General features: G+C 32.4%; 1 protein-coding gene across 2 annotated transcripts; it reads left to right on the top strand.

Moving 5' to 3' along the window:
• The first annotated feature begins 836 nt into the window (after nucleotides 1-836).
• Oda (Ornithine decarboxylase antizyme) lies at nucleotides 837-18,349 on the top strand. Of its 2 annotated transcripts, none has more exons than XM_076452888.1 (5): nucleotides 837-1,002; nucleotides 5,016-5,158; nucleotides 6,326-6,486; nucleotides 16,195-16,280; nucleotides 17,177-18,349. In XM_076452888.1, the coding sequence occupies exons 3-5, from the start codon at nucleotides 6,365-6,367 to the stop codon at nucleotides 17,290-17,292; spliced, it is 324 nt and encodes a 107-aa protein (XP_076309003.1). In that variant the 5' UTR covers nucleotides 837-1,002; nucleotides 5,016-5,158; nucleotides 6,326-6,364; the 3' UTR covers nucleotides 17,293-18,349. The 2 variants fall into 2 exon arrangements, with proteins under 2 accessions (XP_076309003.1, XP_076309004.1); XM_076452889.1 differs by having other exon boundaries at nucleotides 860-1,002; nucleotides 5,001-5,158.
• The last annotated feature ends 408 nt before the right edge of the window (nucleotides 18,350-18,757 follow it).

The following is an 18,757-nucleotide window of genomic DNA, read 5'->3' as shown; positions in this document are numbered from 1 at the left end:
AATGCTGTGGATAGTTTAATCATGGATACGGCCCTGAAGAGGAAAGTAAAACCATTATTAAGCAATTTTCTACATGAGTGTTCACTGATTTATTGGATAACTTCAAATAATTTTGCAGTTTATAAACAATAGTAAAGGAGAAAGAAAGAGATCTGGATTGCGCCTGACTCTGCCAGGTTGCGCTCAATGACCAATTGGTTTGTTTTGAATGTCACGCAAAAGTACACGAGCGCTATCTACGTAGCCGTCCCTAATTTAACAGCGCAAGACTAGAGGAAAGACAGCTGGTCATCACTACCCACCGCCAACTCTTGGGATACTCTTTTACCAACGAATAGTTGGATTGATCGTCACTTTACAACGCCCCCACGGCATGTTTGGTGTGATGGGGATTCGAATCCGCGACCCTCGGATTACGGGTCGAGTGCCTTAGCCACCTGGCTATGCCGGGCCCACAATGACCAAACACCAACAAAGAAGAGAGTCCTCAAACTTAGCGTTGACCCACTGGAGGGATGAGAAATTTCAGATACGGAGCGCATATTTCCAGACCAATAGTTGTGCTGCGCAACGTTTCCTAGTTGACTTTAAAAGTAACTTTATTATTCATAATTATAATTTCAAAATAACGTAGAATACAATTTATTAAGTTGAATTATCTATCACAGTAAATAGTTTTTATACTGACTATTAAATCTAATTTTTTGTGTGAGCGTATTGAATTTCATATTTTATGTTGTGGATATTTTGTTATGTGTGTGTGTGTGTATATATATATATAAAACATTCGACAGATGGCCGACTCAAAGTCAAAATGTGTGTGGATAATGACGTCAGAAAGTGCTTAAAATAGGTCGCAGTGAGATATTTCAATTAGTAGAGTTGGAGAATCTGTAGAAGGAGTTGGTAAGGCATGAGTCTTACTGCTAAAGAAGCACTGTTAACTTTACGAAGCCCGGAAGCTACAATGCCAAGTATTAGTAGTAATTTTGAAAACATGAAGTAAGTGAAATAGTGATTATGTAAAATAGTATTTGAAATGTGTATCAATAAACAAGCCTATGATGTTGTCTGTGACGTCATAACTTTTGGGTTACGTTCATGACGCCATTTTGGATTCATATGATGTAGGCTTACAGCTTCAATTCCTAAGTTAAATTTCAAATGTAACTTTATGAAACTTCCGTTTTTTTCTTCTTATATTAGTGGCACGATCAAAGTAATAGAAGTAGTATAAATAACTGCATCGGTATCAAAGAAGCAATAAATTTGTTTAATCAGCCAAGCTTTTATTTTAACTTAGGTTAAAGTTTATCATTGATATAAAAATTGTAATTTATTTGAATAAATGCAGTGATGGGAAAATCAAAATTATTTGAAAAGGAAATGTTTAATATTTCATATTATTATGTAGGAAGCCTTTTTATAGTTTTAGTTTCATCAGTTAATTAACAATATTCATTAGCCACATTATATTACTGTGTTTATTGGTCTTGTAATTTTTTTTGAATAATAGCAAAAATTGTGTACTGTACCTTTTTTTTTTAATCTCCATATTACTAAAATTAGTCATAATGTATATTATATTTAAAATTTGCAATTTATCATCTGTTATTTGAGCTGTATATTCTATTGCAAATGTTATTTGAAATCTTGATATGTTTTAAACATTGAAATTTGGATGTTTAGACAGTTATTCGATTTTTAATAAATTTTAAGTAAAACTGAAGTATTGGTAATTAAGTTGTAAGAGTATGTTGCTACAGAAATAACCTAAATACTCCTAAAGATTTAGAGTGACAGTATAGTTTTGGGTCAATTATTACAGAATGTGTGTTTTGAAACAAGAATTAAACATTAGAGAGAGTATAGGTTATATTTAGTAGAATATTAGGCTTTTATGAATTTAATCTTGAATATATGCTTAACTGTAGGACTGTTTTCTCCATTATAATATTAGCAGGGATATGATTCAGACATTAAGTTTCAGTAATCTGTCTGCTTCTGTTACAATTAAAATTTTGAATAATCCATTTTAATATGTGGAAGGTTTACTTTCTTCATTAAATCATCTTTTATGAACTTAGGTTTTGTTCTATTATGCAAGTGGAAGGAAACATAATTTCAAGGATTGTTTTTCTTGAAGTGAGTGAACTTCTCTCATGTTGCATTTTCCTGTATTTTAATGTGGACTCAAGATATAAACAGAGAAATAATTTTTCAGTATTAAAAATTAATGTCTTTCCTGTATGTGTAAATATGTGGTGTGAATTTGTGAGAGAACCGAGTGGTCAGTCATTGCACAGGTTTAGTTATAGAGGTTACAGTTAATCAAGCAGAAACTTGATGTTAATAGTAATATTTTCACGGTATTGACAGGTCTGTAAGATCGCATGTTCATAGTTTGTACAGGTTCACCATTTTAATTTGCCACAATGCTACGAGAAGATAGATTACAATGAATATAAGCCATGCTACGTAATATGTTGAAAATGTAAACAGATTGGTATAAACTATTTATTTCTCTAATGTTTGTGAAAGTTCTGGGACACAAGTGAATATTTTTAGCCAAACCTAAATGACGTAACATTTTTTTGTGGATGTCCATAAATAACATTTAAATCTTAAATGCTCTGCAGGAGAACAGAGCAGGTATTTGGAGAAGTGCCATGTAGTACTGTGCTGCCCTTGAAGTGTTATTGGGAGTTCTGTAAACAATAACAGCTGTTGTTAGTAGTGTTGTTTCTATACAACCTGCAAGTCACATATTAAGATGCATAACTAACGTGTTTTGGGGGTTTGTGAACATGCAATGATATCTCTTTAATAGTTGAATAATTTGGAGATATTGAACCTCTGAAACTGTATTTTCTTTCAATACAAATCTTGTTTTTTAATTGGTAATTGTTGATCTAACTTTTGTTATGAATGTGTTTGTTGTGTTTTTCTCTGTGTGTTCTTGAAATTGTAAATAAAATCAGAACTTGTGATGTGTGGTAAATATTGTTTTCCATTATTTAATTGTAGGTACACACACAGATGCTGCATTTAGTTAACTGGTTATTGACACAAGTCTTTGTGAGCCATTCTATTTGATTTTGTGATAATTTATTATATTTGATAAGTTTTTTTTTTTTTTTTCATTATAGATGTGATGCAGTTTGTCTGGTTTTAAATTAAAATATATATATTCTGTAATCTGAAATTCATTTTCAGAAGTCTTGAATTGTCCCCTCTAACCTTATTACAAGGTAAAACCTTACGTAGGTATGATTATAAAACAAGTTTAAATATCTGTGTTGACACAATCATTGTGATATATACCTGTGTTTTTGTGTGAATGATGGTGGTTGGGTTTTTGTTATTCTCATATGTATAATAATTTGAATTATGCTAGCAAACTAGAAAGTTTGATTTCATATGGTTAGTAAAACTTTGAAAGGAATTGGGTAAAGTTGTTAGTGTGCACGAACGCACGCACACACACACACACACACACACACACACACACTTGTAGAAAGATCGAGATTCTTACCGTTGAGTACTGTTAGTTGGCTTCTAGGAAACGGTTTCCACATATTCTGTTGCTAAGGCTCTAACTAAACTTCCTATTTGTTATATCAGCTCTTTGACCTATGTACCATTCAACTTGTCACTCCACGTGCTGTATGTAGATATATATGCTGTGCTCAGAAAATCAGTTATTGCCTATCACTCCAAATAGGGTTATTAATAATAAGCAAGTAAAATCCAACTATGCTCCATTTGCTATGTCCTGCTGATGAGACATTTTGTCCAATATCAGGAACAGCTGGGAAATTGGATAGTAGTGGCTAAGTCTATTTATAAAGGCTGTTTTTATTCATGGATGTTAGTGTTAACTGGATTACTTTTATGCAATGTAATATTTCCTTAAATTTCTGTTTGAACAGATTTTAGTTACAATGAAAAACCATTAACATTTGATTTTCGTCAACTAATATAATAATTGTTCAAATAACCTGGAAAGCTGGTCTTGTTGATTCTGTGGCAGGTCAGTCACTTGTAATGTGCTACTGTACATGGTAAATGTATGTGTTCTCAGACATAGGATGAGGTTCTATAGATAACCCAAACATCAGTTTTAAATGTCTTATTTTTCTACATCAGGTTACAATTTTCAGAATTTCAAATCTCAAAACAGAAACTTTTAATTTTTATTTTTTTCACAGTATCTCTAGGGCTGTGATGCTGAAATATGTACAAACATGTACACACATACGTTTGTTAGTAAGAACATGATGCCGAAATATGTACAAACGTGCATACACACGTGTGTATGTTAGTAAGAACAGTGATGCCGAAATATGTACAAACGTGCATACACACGTGTGTATGTTAGTAAGAACAGTGATGCCGAAATATGTACAAACGTGCATACACATGTGCATATGTTAGTAAGAACAGTGATGGTTTTATTGATGAATTGGAAGGAAAGAAAGTATTGAATTTTCCTTTAGATGTTCATTGTTGTGACAAGTAAGTAACTTTATTAGCTGAATTAATACTCTCGTACAAGTGGATGTAATAAATAGGTTTCTTTATATTTTCAAAATATAAGATCAACATCTGACACCTATCTGTTGTGTATGGATGATGATAGTTTGGTGGTCAGTGAAACTTAACCATTAGGTTCATTAATATGTTACATTTATATATTATGACAAAATAACTTAGTGTTGCTGGAAGTCTTGTTTTGAACAGTTGAGTAGGCAGGACATGAATTTGTGCTTAACTACAAGTATATGGAAATGTTGTATTTACTGGATAGATGGGGATAATGAAAAACTAATTACCATTAACTATTTGATTATTTCATGTAACGCTAATTGGCTACTGTGATTTATTGGTCTGTTTTGATAATTTTGGCTGTAGTGTTTCTCTGTAGTGTTCTGTACTGTTGATGTTTTTATATATATGATGTGGTACTAGGTACTTTTTGTTTAAAAAAAAAACTATAGTTTTACACTTTCCAGCAACTTGCCTCGTCATTTTTGTGTGTCTCTGGGGGCCGGGCCTCGGTGGTGCTCCTGATGCATCCCATGCCGCCAACGTGTCGATTCAAGTCACAGAGGGCAGCGGTGTGGGGAAACTTAAAGAGCCCGCTGTGGATCATGAGGTGAGTTTATTGTGGCAGCTGTAATTACATGTATGTTTAGAGATGAATGAAAGGTTTGTGATTGTAAGAAAAGTATATTTGACCTTTTTTGTTTGAATAACTTGCACAAGATTGTTTAATTTTAGATTTGACATGCGATACACGTGTGCGCCAGTGTTTTGAAATGAAAAGATGAATTCAGTGGCATAACTTTTCGTACCCAGTTGTAATTTTAGTGTTTGAGGCAGAATTAATATTTCATTGAACTTTGTTAACTGTATTCAATGTAAAAGTGAACTTAACATGGCAATTAAATTTTGTACTTCATAATTTTTATCAAAATTCTAGTTTTATTGTTACTCTTGTTATGTTTATATGACCTGGCCAGAGGTGGAGAGAGGGTTTAACTGCCCAGGATAATTTATTTTGGCTATTCAGTGACGTTTTAGGAGAGGGGGTTCCTGAAAATGAAACGATATAAATGTTGTATATAATCCTAAATATCCTATGTGTACTAATATAGCTTACAGATAAAGTAAACACTTTTCAATTCTGATATTTATTAACCATGTTAGTGAAATACAATTGTATGTTGGCCCAGAACTGCATCAGCTGGAACTAATTTACATCAACAGTTTTAAGAGTAATGTTGCTCCACTATGTGTGTAATAAATTGAGTACCTGATTAAACCCAGTGTGTAAAGTGTTTACATTTTGTTTTTACAGTGATTACCAGTCTGTAAAATTTTTTCCTGACATCTGGTACATTCAAATTAATTCCTTGTAGATGTATAGATGATGAAAAAGGACCAGGTTTAATTTATTGGAGTCACTTAAACAAGGGATCAGTTTGAAATGAATGTAATTATTTGGTAACCTCAACATAGCTGTATTGGATGAACACAATACTGTGTTGTGTATTGTGCTTGCTGGAGTGTTTCTTAGCCAAGTAGCAATTAATTCTCCCGACACCCCCACGTTTTTTTGATAGTTTTATTTAAGAAAAAATCAACATTTCACTACTTTTAGAAAAATTAAATTCTTGCTTTCAAAGGTAACTTTATTACAAGATATCTAAAGAAAACTCCCTTAACTATGATAGATATTACCTATATGTACTGGTGTCTACAACACTTGTCATTAATGAAGACTAGATCTGTTAAGTTCTTTTGTGTGATCTTGTTATAGAAGTTTGAACTGACTAAACAATCCAGCCAGGATGCTATTATGGTGACCTTTCAATTCAAATTAACTGAAAACACTGATGTCAAGTGGGAAACCATCCTATGGAAGTCGAAGCTATATGTTCAGGTACCCTGTGGTATTCTCCCAGATGGCTCAAAGGAGGCGTAAGTTGGATTGGCTTTGTAATGTGGATTAAGTTTATTCACAATAAATATGTGAACCCAAACCATCATTGTTTATTAAACTGTATTAATGTTTTAATATGATGTTATAGATAATTTTCAATGGAAATAACTAATTAATTTCTAAAATAGCTAGTCTTCTTTCGATAGATACCGATCACAAGGAACATTGGAGGCTACTGTGAAAAGAATCTGATGTGAATCTCTAGTGTTTCAATAACCAACTGTTGAAGCACCAGTTTTTAATCATTTCAAATCTTTTTTGTTTTTTTAGCTTGGGAGACGTTCCATGTGTGCTGATTCTCTTATAGCTCGAGCCATTTAATATTTCAGATACAACTTTTATTTGCTTTGTGACTAAAATATAATTGTAGATGTGGTTTATGGCATATACCTAACTCACTTTCCACTGTATTTTAATTCATGAGTTTGTGAAGATATGAGAAAATGGAGGTGCAGATAACATGCATTCTTACATATACTGATATTAATTTTCAGTTAGAAATGAGATGTATTCTTAGTGCTGTGGATAGTAATTTTAACCCATTCTTTAAGGGCTGGATGGAATCTACCCAGCTTGTAACCATGAAAGTAGTCCTGCTGTAACTTTATAACGTGTCTTCATAACATTTTGCAGGTTATCAGTAAACATTACAAGGCTTTCCTATATAAAATGTTTTTTATTAAATGTTGGCTATCCAACATGCAAAGTATCAGAAAATTGTAAAATTTAATGTGGATAATTATATTTTCTCCCAATAACAATTTCTGTATGGGTTTGACTGACTTTGTAACCAACATAAATTTAAAATGGAAATCATCTAAATTACTCCCCCTATTTTTATCAGAATGGTTACAGATTGTAACAATAAACTACAAATGTTTATTCTAAGTAGCTTAAATCTTGGAACATTATAACTATATTTACAATTCATTACTCTTTCAGCTGTGTGTAGCTAGCATTACAGAAGTTCTAATGCCACTGTACAGTCAGTTCATGTTACCATATCCAATAGTATAAAACTGTCCTTTACAAAGTGCAACTGTCTTTTTTTTTTTCTAGTAGACCAGTATTTTGTGAAAGTCACATTTTAGTTAACACATTATGTATGTACAATGATTGATTTGGTCACATTTACTCAGTTGGCTTGTTGCTATACATATAACAGTCGACTGCTGTTTATTTTATTCAGGACCTAATATTGTTTGTTTTTCTTGTGGAAATAATCTTGTCTCTTAGTCATATGTCAGAAAGCTTCAAAGCTTGAAACGTATTATTTTTAGGCTTTAGTATCTGAAGGTGGCAATGAATGGTGAACATAAACAGAATTTTAAAGTAGCAGGTGTAAGTAGCATGATATGGCTCTATACGAACTTTTTACTTTAATGGTTTTCCATGGACCTGTTTAAAACGTGCAGACCTGTTTTAAATGGACCTGAAATATAATTTATAATAACATGATAGTGCAAATCAAACACATCTGCATTGTGCCAAGCCCAGTGTGACTGACTGTTAACAAAATTTGAAGGTTATGAAATATAGATATCTTAGATTTTGGCATGTTAACGTTACTAATATTTACTAATTAGTTTAATAATAAACAGTGCAGTGTAGAGATTGGTTAGGCCTAGGTCATATTTACATCACTTCTATTAGTATTTGAAGTAACATGTATTTGTTTGGCAGTTCTATTTCATGATATATAACCGGCTTTGCTCAGGTTGGAAAGTTCATTTATTAGATGAATATGTCAGGGTATCTATTCTGAACCTATGTCAGTATAAAAGTATAACTTGAAAATTTATGTTGCTATGTTATAGAATGTGGCCTGTTTCTGTAAAGGTTTTCCCTCTGATTTTTCTTCCAATTATAAGCTTAAATAATAAAAACTAAGTGAATAAAACAAACAAACTTCTTAGTATCAGGGTCCATGGTTTGAAAAGCAACAAATATTTTATTGATTTTTGTAGTTTACACATTTCCTTTTATATTTTCAGTACATAGCCTCTTAACTATTGTTATATTTTACTGCTAAACAATGTGATATAAATTATTGTTGGAATGCACTGTTACCCAGATTCACTGGCTTTTTTATATATTTGTTTTTGCACAAGGAATAATTTGTGTATTTTTTTTTGTTAGCTTGCTTCATTAAAAAAAAAAAAAGAGCATGCATAATACCCAGGTGCATACTCTCAGGGTCTACTTAGTATGGATACAAAATTTCAGGTTTCTACATTATTTTCACTTGTAGCTGTGGTAATCACATTCTTTCTTATGTAGTTTTTATTTGCTTACCTCTCAAAAAGGTTTACACTCACCTGGATAAGTAATGATACCCAGGTGCACACCCTACTAGTCCACTTAGTATGGGTGCAAAATTTCAGGGCACTAGGTTTGGTCATTGTAATGTTTGTATGATGACATTGACGTGAATTGGCATACCATGGGATTTCTTTTGGAAACTGAACATCTCATAATTAGATGTACTAGTAGAGCTGTATGCCAGTGACTATGCAGAAACACTGGGCTGGAATGAAAGTTGCAAGTCTATAGCAAACATTCTTAATAAGCCTATATTATTTAGCCCAGGTTTGGTTTATTGTGAGATGTGTCTGGCAGTGAATACAGTTCCAAACTGTTGTAATATTTTAGATCTGAACTAATGGTGGCTGGATTATATTGATAAGTGGAGGATTGTTGACAGCATGAAATATTAACTGCATATGGCACATTTTGGATCATTTTAAGCATGTCAAAAATTTCAGCAATGCTTACATGGTGTGAATAACTGATCCAAAGAAAATGAAAAATATGCCTTCAGAAAACACCAATACTTGGAAAGGCATGCTAGGGAAAGTGACTATGCTTTAAAATAATGGAAAGAAATAAGTAAATGTGTACAGAAATAGCCATTAGGAAAATAATTCAGCATAGGCTTACCAGTGGAGAGAAGTTGTGTAGAGATGCTCACAGAGACTGCCTCAGCTGTTTAGAAGATCTTATTTAAGAAGTTGTAGCAAATAAGAGGGGGTATTAATAGGCCAAATATACTACTGTTAATATGTACAGATATTTCATACTAATTAGGTTCTGTTAAAATGCCAGGTTACTAATGTGATCTAGATAATTTAGATGTATATTTGATAAAATTAGTACTTGTGCTCTAGTAAGGTCCCCTAGTTGATCTGTCTGTATATTTTTGCACATAACAGTTAATTGGCTAGGCTGTGACTAAATTCTGTGCAACAGAAATAAGTTGTGTGTGTACACACATGCATGCACATTAATTAATTGATTATGCATGTCAGAGTGATAGGATTAGGTAAAAAGGTGTGAATATATTGGTACCAGAGTCAGAAGTTAGACTTTATGAATATAATGTTGGAGAACAAGAATCCAGTGCTTAATTTGTGAGCTACAGATTTTAACTTGAATGTATAAAACCATTTGTTATAATGTTGAAATTAAATTGTGAAGTATGGCCAGAAACACAGTGAACTTGATTCTTAACAAGGAGCTGGACAGCTTTATACAGTAAAGATCTGTATAAAAGCTAAGGGAAATGTTTGAAAGTAAATAATTAATTATATATTTTTATGAGGCAACAGGTGAATTCCACAAAAAGATGAATGTGTTTTTACCTTGTTAAAAAAAAAAAAAAAATCTAGAAATGTCATCATGAATTGCACTAAATATCATAAAATGACAAACATTGATTCTGATATACAATTCAAAATTGTTGAGTAGAATTAACATAAAAATATTTTAAATTTTATTAAGTGACAAAATAAATTTGGGGAAACAATCTCCATACACTTTTTTAAACCTAAACTTTCTACCCAAAAATATCACATGGGCATTTGGAAACTATTTTTACTTCTCACAAGTTGAAACTACTGTATACATATTTCCAGACAATTCTTTGTTGTTCTGCATGTTAATAGCACGTGTTTGAGTATGCAGTGGTGTTAGGACCTTAAATACCAGATGTATAAAAAAAAAAAAACTACTACATAGTGACTGGAAAACTTTTCTAACAAACTGTGCAAAAAGAATAACTCATCTTCTTAAAGATGTGGTACTTTGCGCCAAAGTCCAAACGTCATACTTTTAAAGTAGTCTAAAGTTAGTCAAGCAAAAACATTGGTCTATTTTGTAATATAAAATCATAATGCAAATTTTAAACTTAGAAAATAAGAATAAATTGCAATGTCTGATATGATGAGTATTTTGTTAAAAACTTGACAATTTTAGCTTTGCACTAACTCTTGTAATGTTTAACATTATTATAGTGATTATATTATACCAGTTAATTTTATAAAAGTTGCATGAAATACAATAATTGTAGTTTTAAATAAACCTAAATAAGTGAAAATAATACTGATATGACTTCATTCAGGTTATAATTCAGCTGTTTTATGGCTGGTAACTTTAACGTGGCAGGAATTTTTTTTTAATTTTTTTTTTAACACCTATCACAGAAGCCAGCGTGACATCTTGATGTGCATTTAAAAACATCATTATGGAAAGGTTTGGTTTGATTAGGTAAAAGGATATAATATTTGGCACTGTTCTTAAGGTACAGGTAACTGACTCAGATTAAAAGACAAAATGGAGAAGTTAATTCTCTCACTTGATAAAGTGTATGCAGTTTCATAAAACTTGGCAGTTTTTCAGTTAACATTCTTTCACACACGAATCATATTTTTAGTGAAATATTTTAAAGTAAATATTTGCTCCTGAATATACTGAGTATTTGTTTCAATTAGTTTGTATGAAACTTTGTTTGTGAAGTACTACATTATAAGAGTTTTCTAGTAATAAAGATGGTGTAATGCTCAACTTGGAACCACCATTATTATAATAGTTTTTATCATGTCATATCTTCATTGAAGTTTAGAAATCATGCTAAGCTTCATTCGTTGAGAACTATCGAAATAATCCTAAATCAATGGTTTCCTGATGGGGACCCACTGGACTCGTTAGGGTTAGTACTGAGGAATTATTTATAAAACTTAAAAAAAATTATAGCATTGGAAAATAAATGAATGCCTTAGAATATTTTAGTCATTACTGAAACAGTTGTATTGTTTGTATTTAGACTTTTTAAAGGTATCAACTATATGAAACAAACATAATTCTAACTTCTAAACAATGAAAAATTAACTTTGTAATAGGTTTTGTACAGTATGTCAACATCAAAACATATCTAGTGTATGTGAGAAAAACCAGAACTTGTGATATTTGTTATCTTAATGTTATTTACTGGAGTTTTCAGATGAAACCTTGGAGGCTCTGTGTTAATGAATACAGTAATCATATAAATATGCTGACACTTTAATTCATTAAAAACATGGAGGAGAGCCAGAAGTCACAGATTTGTTCTTACTTTAATTAAATAATAGTTTTTAATTTTTGGACATTTTGTGTGTGTGTTCTACACCAACACCTGCCTACACATTATAAAATAATTACCTAATTTACAGATAAATTACACTTTAATACTTAATTAGTCAATGATTGTAGTGAGTGTTACCAATCAATTGCCTGTCCTTTAATCAACATTGGTGACAGCAGAAGGTAGCTTTAATAACTTTATAATAACAAAAACTGCACAAGTTTATTAGGGATGGGAAGTTAGCTGGAGACTAAATCATGAGGACCTCACTTAACCACAGTTTATATAATTTCATGCTTAATAATATAATGGGTTGATTAGTTACTTTGATAGTTGAATTAATCAAAACCACTAAATGGTTAATTAGTTGAGTAATTATAATTTTGATTTAGTTACAATATAATAGCTTTTTATGAGTAATAAATAAATTTGCCAAGTGCAATGGACAAGTAGCCAACCATATGGAGACCTTCTGAGGCTTGTTTCCATAAAAGGTGACTTTACAATTTGAAATTATGGAGAAAAAGAGAGAATTTTCATTTCTAGAATTAGAAGTACATGTTATGATGCACAAAGTAATTAGTTCATGACATTTTACAGCTGGAGTAGAGAAGTGTTTAATAAATTATTAACCAAATTATTTATACAAAAAGGTTTTAACATTTTTCAAAATTGTTTTAATGGTGGCAAACTTTCATTTTAGTGTATATAATTGTTTCCATTTCATTTCTGATTATTTTAATTACACTATGTAACAATTTTTACTTGTTCCTGGGCAGAAAGTGTTATTTCCCAATTGCTTATGCCTAAAGTAAATGGAAAAGACCTATTTTTCTCTTCAAACTTTGCTTTTGAGACCTGGGTAATGAAATATTCAAAGTTACCCATTTTCCAGAACATTACATGTAGATTCAGTGCTGAGACCTCAATGACTTGATCAGAGACCTTGGTTTAACAAAATTGAATGCCAAGCTTTTGACATCAAGGAGTGGGATTTGTCAGATGAAAGTGTGAGGAAAAGTGACCAGTCTTCAAGATGGGCTCTGCTTCTGCCACATTGTATCCTGTCTGTGTGAGGCAATTAGAATTGCCTGTAACCCAAATGAGTGGAGCATCGTTATTGATAACTCATCTAGAAGCATCAAAGCTGTGCTGCTCCATAACAGGAACAAGTATCCGTTTCTTCACCTGGTTCATTCGTGCACCTCAGAGGAATACAACAGCATTAAGACCTTGCTAGAAGCCTTAAAGTATAATTAGTATTGCTGGGAGGTTATTGGAAACTTCAAAATGGTGGTATTCCTGATGGGTTTCCAAGGAGGCTTTACCAAGTTTCCCTGTTATCTTTGCCTTTGGGACAGTAGGGACACTGCAGCACACTACAACAGGAAGCACTGGGCACAACAGACTTAGTTCTCTGTGGGGAGGCACAGTGTCAAGTGTGACCCACTTGTGGACCTCCAGAAGGTGTTCTTACCACCATTGCATATAAGATTGGGTCTTATGAAACAATTTGTCAAGCTCTTGATAAGGAATCTGCAGCCTTCAGGACTTCTTCCCTAAGCTGTTTGAAGCAAAGGTCAAAGCTGGCATCTTTTTAGGACCACAACTAAAGATCTTGGAATGCACAGAATTCCCCAAGAAGCTCAGTAGGAAGGGAAAAAAAAAGCTTGGGGCAGCTTTGTTGCAGGGGTTTGGGGCTTCTTGGGCAATCACAAGACCAAAAATGATATGGAACCAGTTGAAGCTCTGTTGAAGAACTATGGCAAAATGGGCTACAGAATATTCCTGAAAGCCCATATTCTTGATGCTCATCTTGATAAATTCAAGAACATGGGAGCATACTCAGAGGAGCAAGGCCAGCACTTCCACCAAGATACGCTGGACATTGAACGCCACTACCAAGGAGCATATAACGAAAACATGATGGGAGACTATATTTGGGGGCTGATATGTCAAAGTGACTTACATTATAGCCGCAAATCTCGAAAAACTACTCACTTCTAAACATTTTTGTATAACTTTAGTATAAATACATGTAAATCTTGATTCATGTTTTTTATTCAGACCTCATGTAAATGAAAATTACAAATTTGCCTGTTTTTACATAGAAGATAGGTTAATTTCTAAATTTCATTATCCATATCACAAAAGCAAAGCTGGAAGGTAATAATGGCCATTTTCTGTACTTTTACAACACAAGCAATTAAGAAATAACACTATCCAGGAACAAAATTTGTGTTACCTAGTGTTATTAATATAATAGTGTTAATTTGAAACAAACACCAGTTCTGTATCATCAAGCATATAAAATTAGACATGACCTATTTAGTGGAAAACCACCTCTGTTTTAAATTTTCTCCAGTGTGTTCTAAAGCATCCAGTATAAATTAAATAGTTGACTGTTTGGATTTGTGAATCCATTATGTACTCTGGACATACCTTTTAATATCCATTATTTTTATAGGGGTCCACTTGTAATCCCAGGGTTTCTCTAAAGTAACCTGTGTTGTTGAACTGTGGCTGTTACCCCACAATAGTGTTAATCCAGAATTTTCACAAATGTTCTAATAGAAAATACAGACAAAAACTATATTAAAAGGAAGATTTATTCTTCAATCAACAGTTAAGATCTGTCTCGATGGCTAAGGCCATTAATAGGAAAGAAGTTAATTTTTTAGTTGTTACACAGAATTCATTCATTTGTTTATTATTGTTATCACTAGCTGGAGTACCTATACCCTGGATGGAGGTCTGTAAACTTGTGAATAATGAAATGTTAGTTTTGGACACAATGTTGATTCCCTTATATGTAACTAAAGAAAAATGTCCATAAAAACTGTGGATTTGCACATATTTCGTGATGGACCCACTTGTCAAAGTTGGTGAATAACATCAACACACATGAAGTGGTAAATATCGCAAAATTTAAAACTGAAGATTTGTTTTTGTTTTCCCCTGGATTCAACTAAATCAGCTGGATATTTATCACCAGAACCCAGACAGTTCTATTTAAAAACTTGATGTATGTGGCTATAAATACATAATGTGTATGATGTCACGAGACTTCCTCTGTATTCGACTCTTGCTAAACATGTTCCTCAGGAGCAAACCCACCTGGCTGAGTAAATAATTGTGTAAAAAAAAAAAAAAAGGTTTGAGGGGTGAAGTGTTGTTAAATGTGTAACATTCAACATGGAAACAGTGTCTACATTGTTATTAAAATTGGTAAGTACTGTAGACATGAAGTTAAGACAGAGATTTGTAGTTGGAGAGGAGTGTCGACAACCTTGTTTGTTTACAAGAGTCCCTAATTGCAGGCTAGAAAATGAAACTTACATTTTTAATGATACTTAATGTTTTAAGAAAGCGTGTCCCTGAAATACCAGGTTACAAGCACTCTTTTACTTTAAAAACCACCTTGCTCTTGTTGGAAGTCACTAAATAAATAGTAGAAGATATTAAATGGTGAAAACAATAAAATTATCAAGTTTTTCTAATATTTTAATGGGTTATAAATGGTGTTGGACAAGTGAAAACCTAATTGCCTATCTCTGCTGGAGGTCATTTCAGCTAGTTGGTGTATTTCAATAAAATTGGAAATTCTAGAGAACACATCCTAAAACTTTGCAGTGTTAAATGTTAATTCATTCATTTTATCAGTATGTGTTTGTTACATACTAGTGTCTTCACTGTAATCTTTCATAAAAAGGAGGGAGGGTATACCACATCAGTAGTTCATATGTTGATTTACCACATTTATGGCTAGTTTTTAATATTTTAATATTTTTTTAATTCTAAATTTAGAACACCATGATGGAAACAAGCCATAATGCAATTGCTATAAGGTATTATTTAGGCTTTATCTGACAAGTTTCACTTGTATCAATATACAGGTACTTTGTATGCATGTATTCTAGGTATAGGTACACTGGCTGTTGGCTCTGATAAGAACACTTTTAAGTACTGGTTTACAGGGGAGGTTAGCTTATTATAGCATGGAGTTTACCAATAAAATTACACAGTGACACAAGACTTGTGTCAGTTGACATACTTGAACAAGTAACACATGAAGTATTGTGTGAACGTGCCCTGTACATGGTGGAACCACTACTTGTAAGTTATCCTATTGCTGTAATGATGTCAGCCAATCAATATGGCATTACTTTATAGTTTGTTTCAGTTTAGCAAAAGTTGTAATTAGAACAACCATTTTTGTGATATTTCTAAACATTTGTGGAGAATTTGAGTATTTATAGAAGGTATTGATAATGGATGAACACTTTAGGTTCATCACACTACTGGAGTATGCAGAAGAGGAACTCCATTGTAGTCATGTGATCGTATGCTTCACCAAGAATCGAGCTGATAGAGGTAAGTAACTGTATTGTGTGAGGAAGGACTTTGTTGTGGTCATGTTATTGTACTTCACCAAGAGTTGAGCTGATAGAGGTAAGTAACTGGGTTGTGTTCAGGAAGGACTTGTGTGATTCACCAAGAGATGAATTGATGGGTCTACCAACACATTTTTAACATTTATCAGTTAATTCGTAAAAATAACTTATTAAATTTGCAACTCAGTTTTTGCTTTTTGATGGTTGTATTTTGTGATGACTTGATGTAAAAATGCATCTGAGGATGGCTGAAGATGACCTGAGGTCAAAACATTCTTTGCGATATTGATAAGTGTTAGTACCCACACCAGTCGTATCATCAAAAATTTACCCTTGTATTGTAGAAATATTATTGATTTTTTTATTGGGTACTGTAGGTGAATGCTACTGACCCAAGTATTATTGTTAAACTGATTATAGTAAAAGAAAGTGCTGTTGAAAAGTACTTTCTTGAATCAGTGGTTGTTATACCCAACCTACCCATGGTAATATGATATTTTAAAAGATTTTGACCCCTGGTCAGCACTAAAATATTTTAGTTAACAAAGGTCAGTGTTGTAGTTTTTCAACTTAACAGTATGTTTTAAGTAAAATTTTGTATTTTTAAAATTGGAAACTAGATACTATTTTAAACAAAATAATTTTTTATGAACTTGTGCAGGTTGAGTAAGTTGTTAGTCAGTCAGAGGTTATCTATATATGTAGTATCAAGTTATCAGTGACTTCCTTGTAAAAGTCTACTGTACAAATGATATATTTGTCTGGCAAAAAACAAACTGGTTTTTAAATGAAGAATTCTTGTGATTGATACCTTTATCAGTTATGAAGTGTGTATCTAAAGAACTGTGTAAACATTTCATTTTGAAATATTTACAGCTACACTAGTAAGGACTTTCATGTTCCTGGGGTTTATGACGTTGGCACCTGGACACGAACTTGTACCAGCAAACAGCAGTGAAGATAAACTATACATGGCCTACATGATAGAATAAAGCTTTTTCTCTTGATTAACTTACCACAATAATTTTGTTTGTTTTTGCTTTTCCCCCCATCTGATAACGTTAGATTTATGGTCGGTAATTTGGGCATATCGTCAGGAAACTTCTGTGGAAACAGATAACATTGGCTTCTTTTGGTGATGAAACTGTTAACGTATTCAAAAAAATCAATAGATTATAAGTTAGGGACCAAACTTACAAGTAAACATAAATAAACTAATAGTGAAGTCCTGTCGATCTAAGACTCTGTGACTTTGTTGGACACGTTTATTAATAGAGAACATAAGGCATGGTCTTTCTGATGTCACAATATATGAAGTGACAAGTTGTGACTTTGACGTTTTACCATTATTTCTAGTTTGTGATTTTATGTAAGGGTTTGTACGTAATTGATAAATAAAACTTACTTTAGCTGTGTTTTATATAACGCTTCATTTTAGTTTATTCTAGTTTCAGCCATAGTTTTTAGTTTTTCTTTCACTCTTGCGTATATGATGTTTCTGAAATTTAATAAACTAGTTTGATGATTTAAATAGTTTTATTTTGAATGTTAAAACATAGGCACTGGTCTGTTGGATCTCATGTAAATATAAACTGATCAAATATTCATCTGTAAGAAGTTGATATTGGAAGTTGGAACATTCACGTTGATTATAAAATAGTTACCAGTTTACACACTTGAGTTTTTAAAGTCAAGCTAATTAAAAATTTAGATAAATAATTTGTAAATCAGCTGACCAGTAATAAATTAAAACGAAAGACTTAATCCACGACCACATTATTTTTATGTGAAACTCCAGTTTATAACGGTCTATCTTCCAAGGATAAATACGTAATGTACAGCTGTAAGACAGTGCCCGGTCAAAACGCAAAAGCAGATTGTGTAAGAACTGGTAAGTAAAACCATGAAGATAATTTAATGAGAATTGTCTAAGAGTATTAAGTGTAAAGGTGATATTTGAAAGTTTGTCTTGTATAATAACAAACGGATGTTTTAATACTGAAATGTTGTAAAAGGAGGAACTGAATTAAAACAATGTTTGCAAATTTATGAGGCCGTGGCTACTGAGAATAGTTGCACAAAGTACTTCGATTAATTAGTTTCGGATGTTTCTTTCACATATCTGGATGTTTGTCATTGATACTTCTGCTGGTATCATAGTGTTTATACCTGGTGTAGATATTTGAATACCGTTGTTCAACCTCTTTAATTATCTTCAGAATGTAATTTTATATATATATATATATATATAGAATTAAGTTTTATCAAATAAACCTTTAACAAAAAAACAACTGCACGTTTCTGATCCCTCCCCCTCGTGTGACTTAGCCACTCCCGAGAGCACCACTGTATGTTCTGAATATGACGGATGCAGAGTTTAGCTTGTGCCACTTTGGTTTCGCGCATTAGTTCTTAAAACTGCTGTGATTTCTATAACAAACTTTTTGTTACAGTTGG

Source organism: Tachypleus tridentatus, chromosome 9 (genome assembly GCF_004210375.1).
Source record: "Tachypleus tridentatus isolate NWPU-2018 chromosome 9, ASM421037v1, whole genome shotgun sequence".
Lineage (NCBI taxonomy): Eukaryota > Metazoa > Arthropoda > Merostomata > Xiphosura > Limulidae > Tachypleus > Tachypleus tridentatus.
Note: the sequence above shows the minus strand (reverse complement) of the source record. Positions and strands in the feature narration are given on the sequence as shown.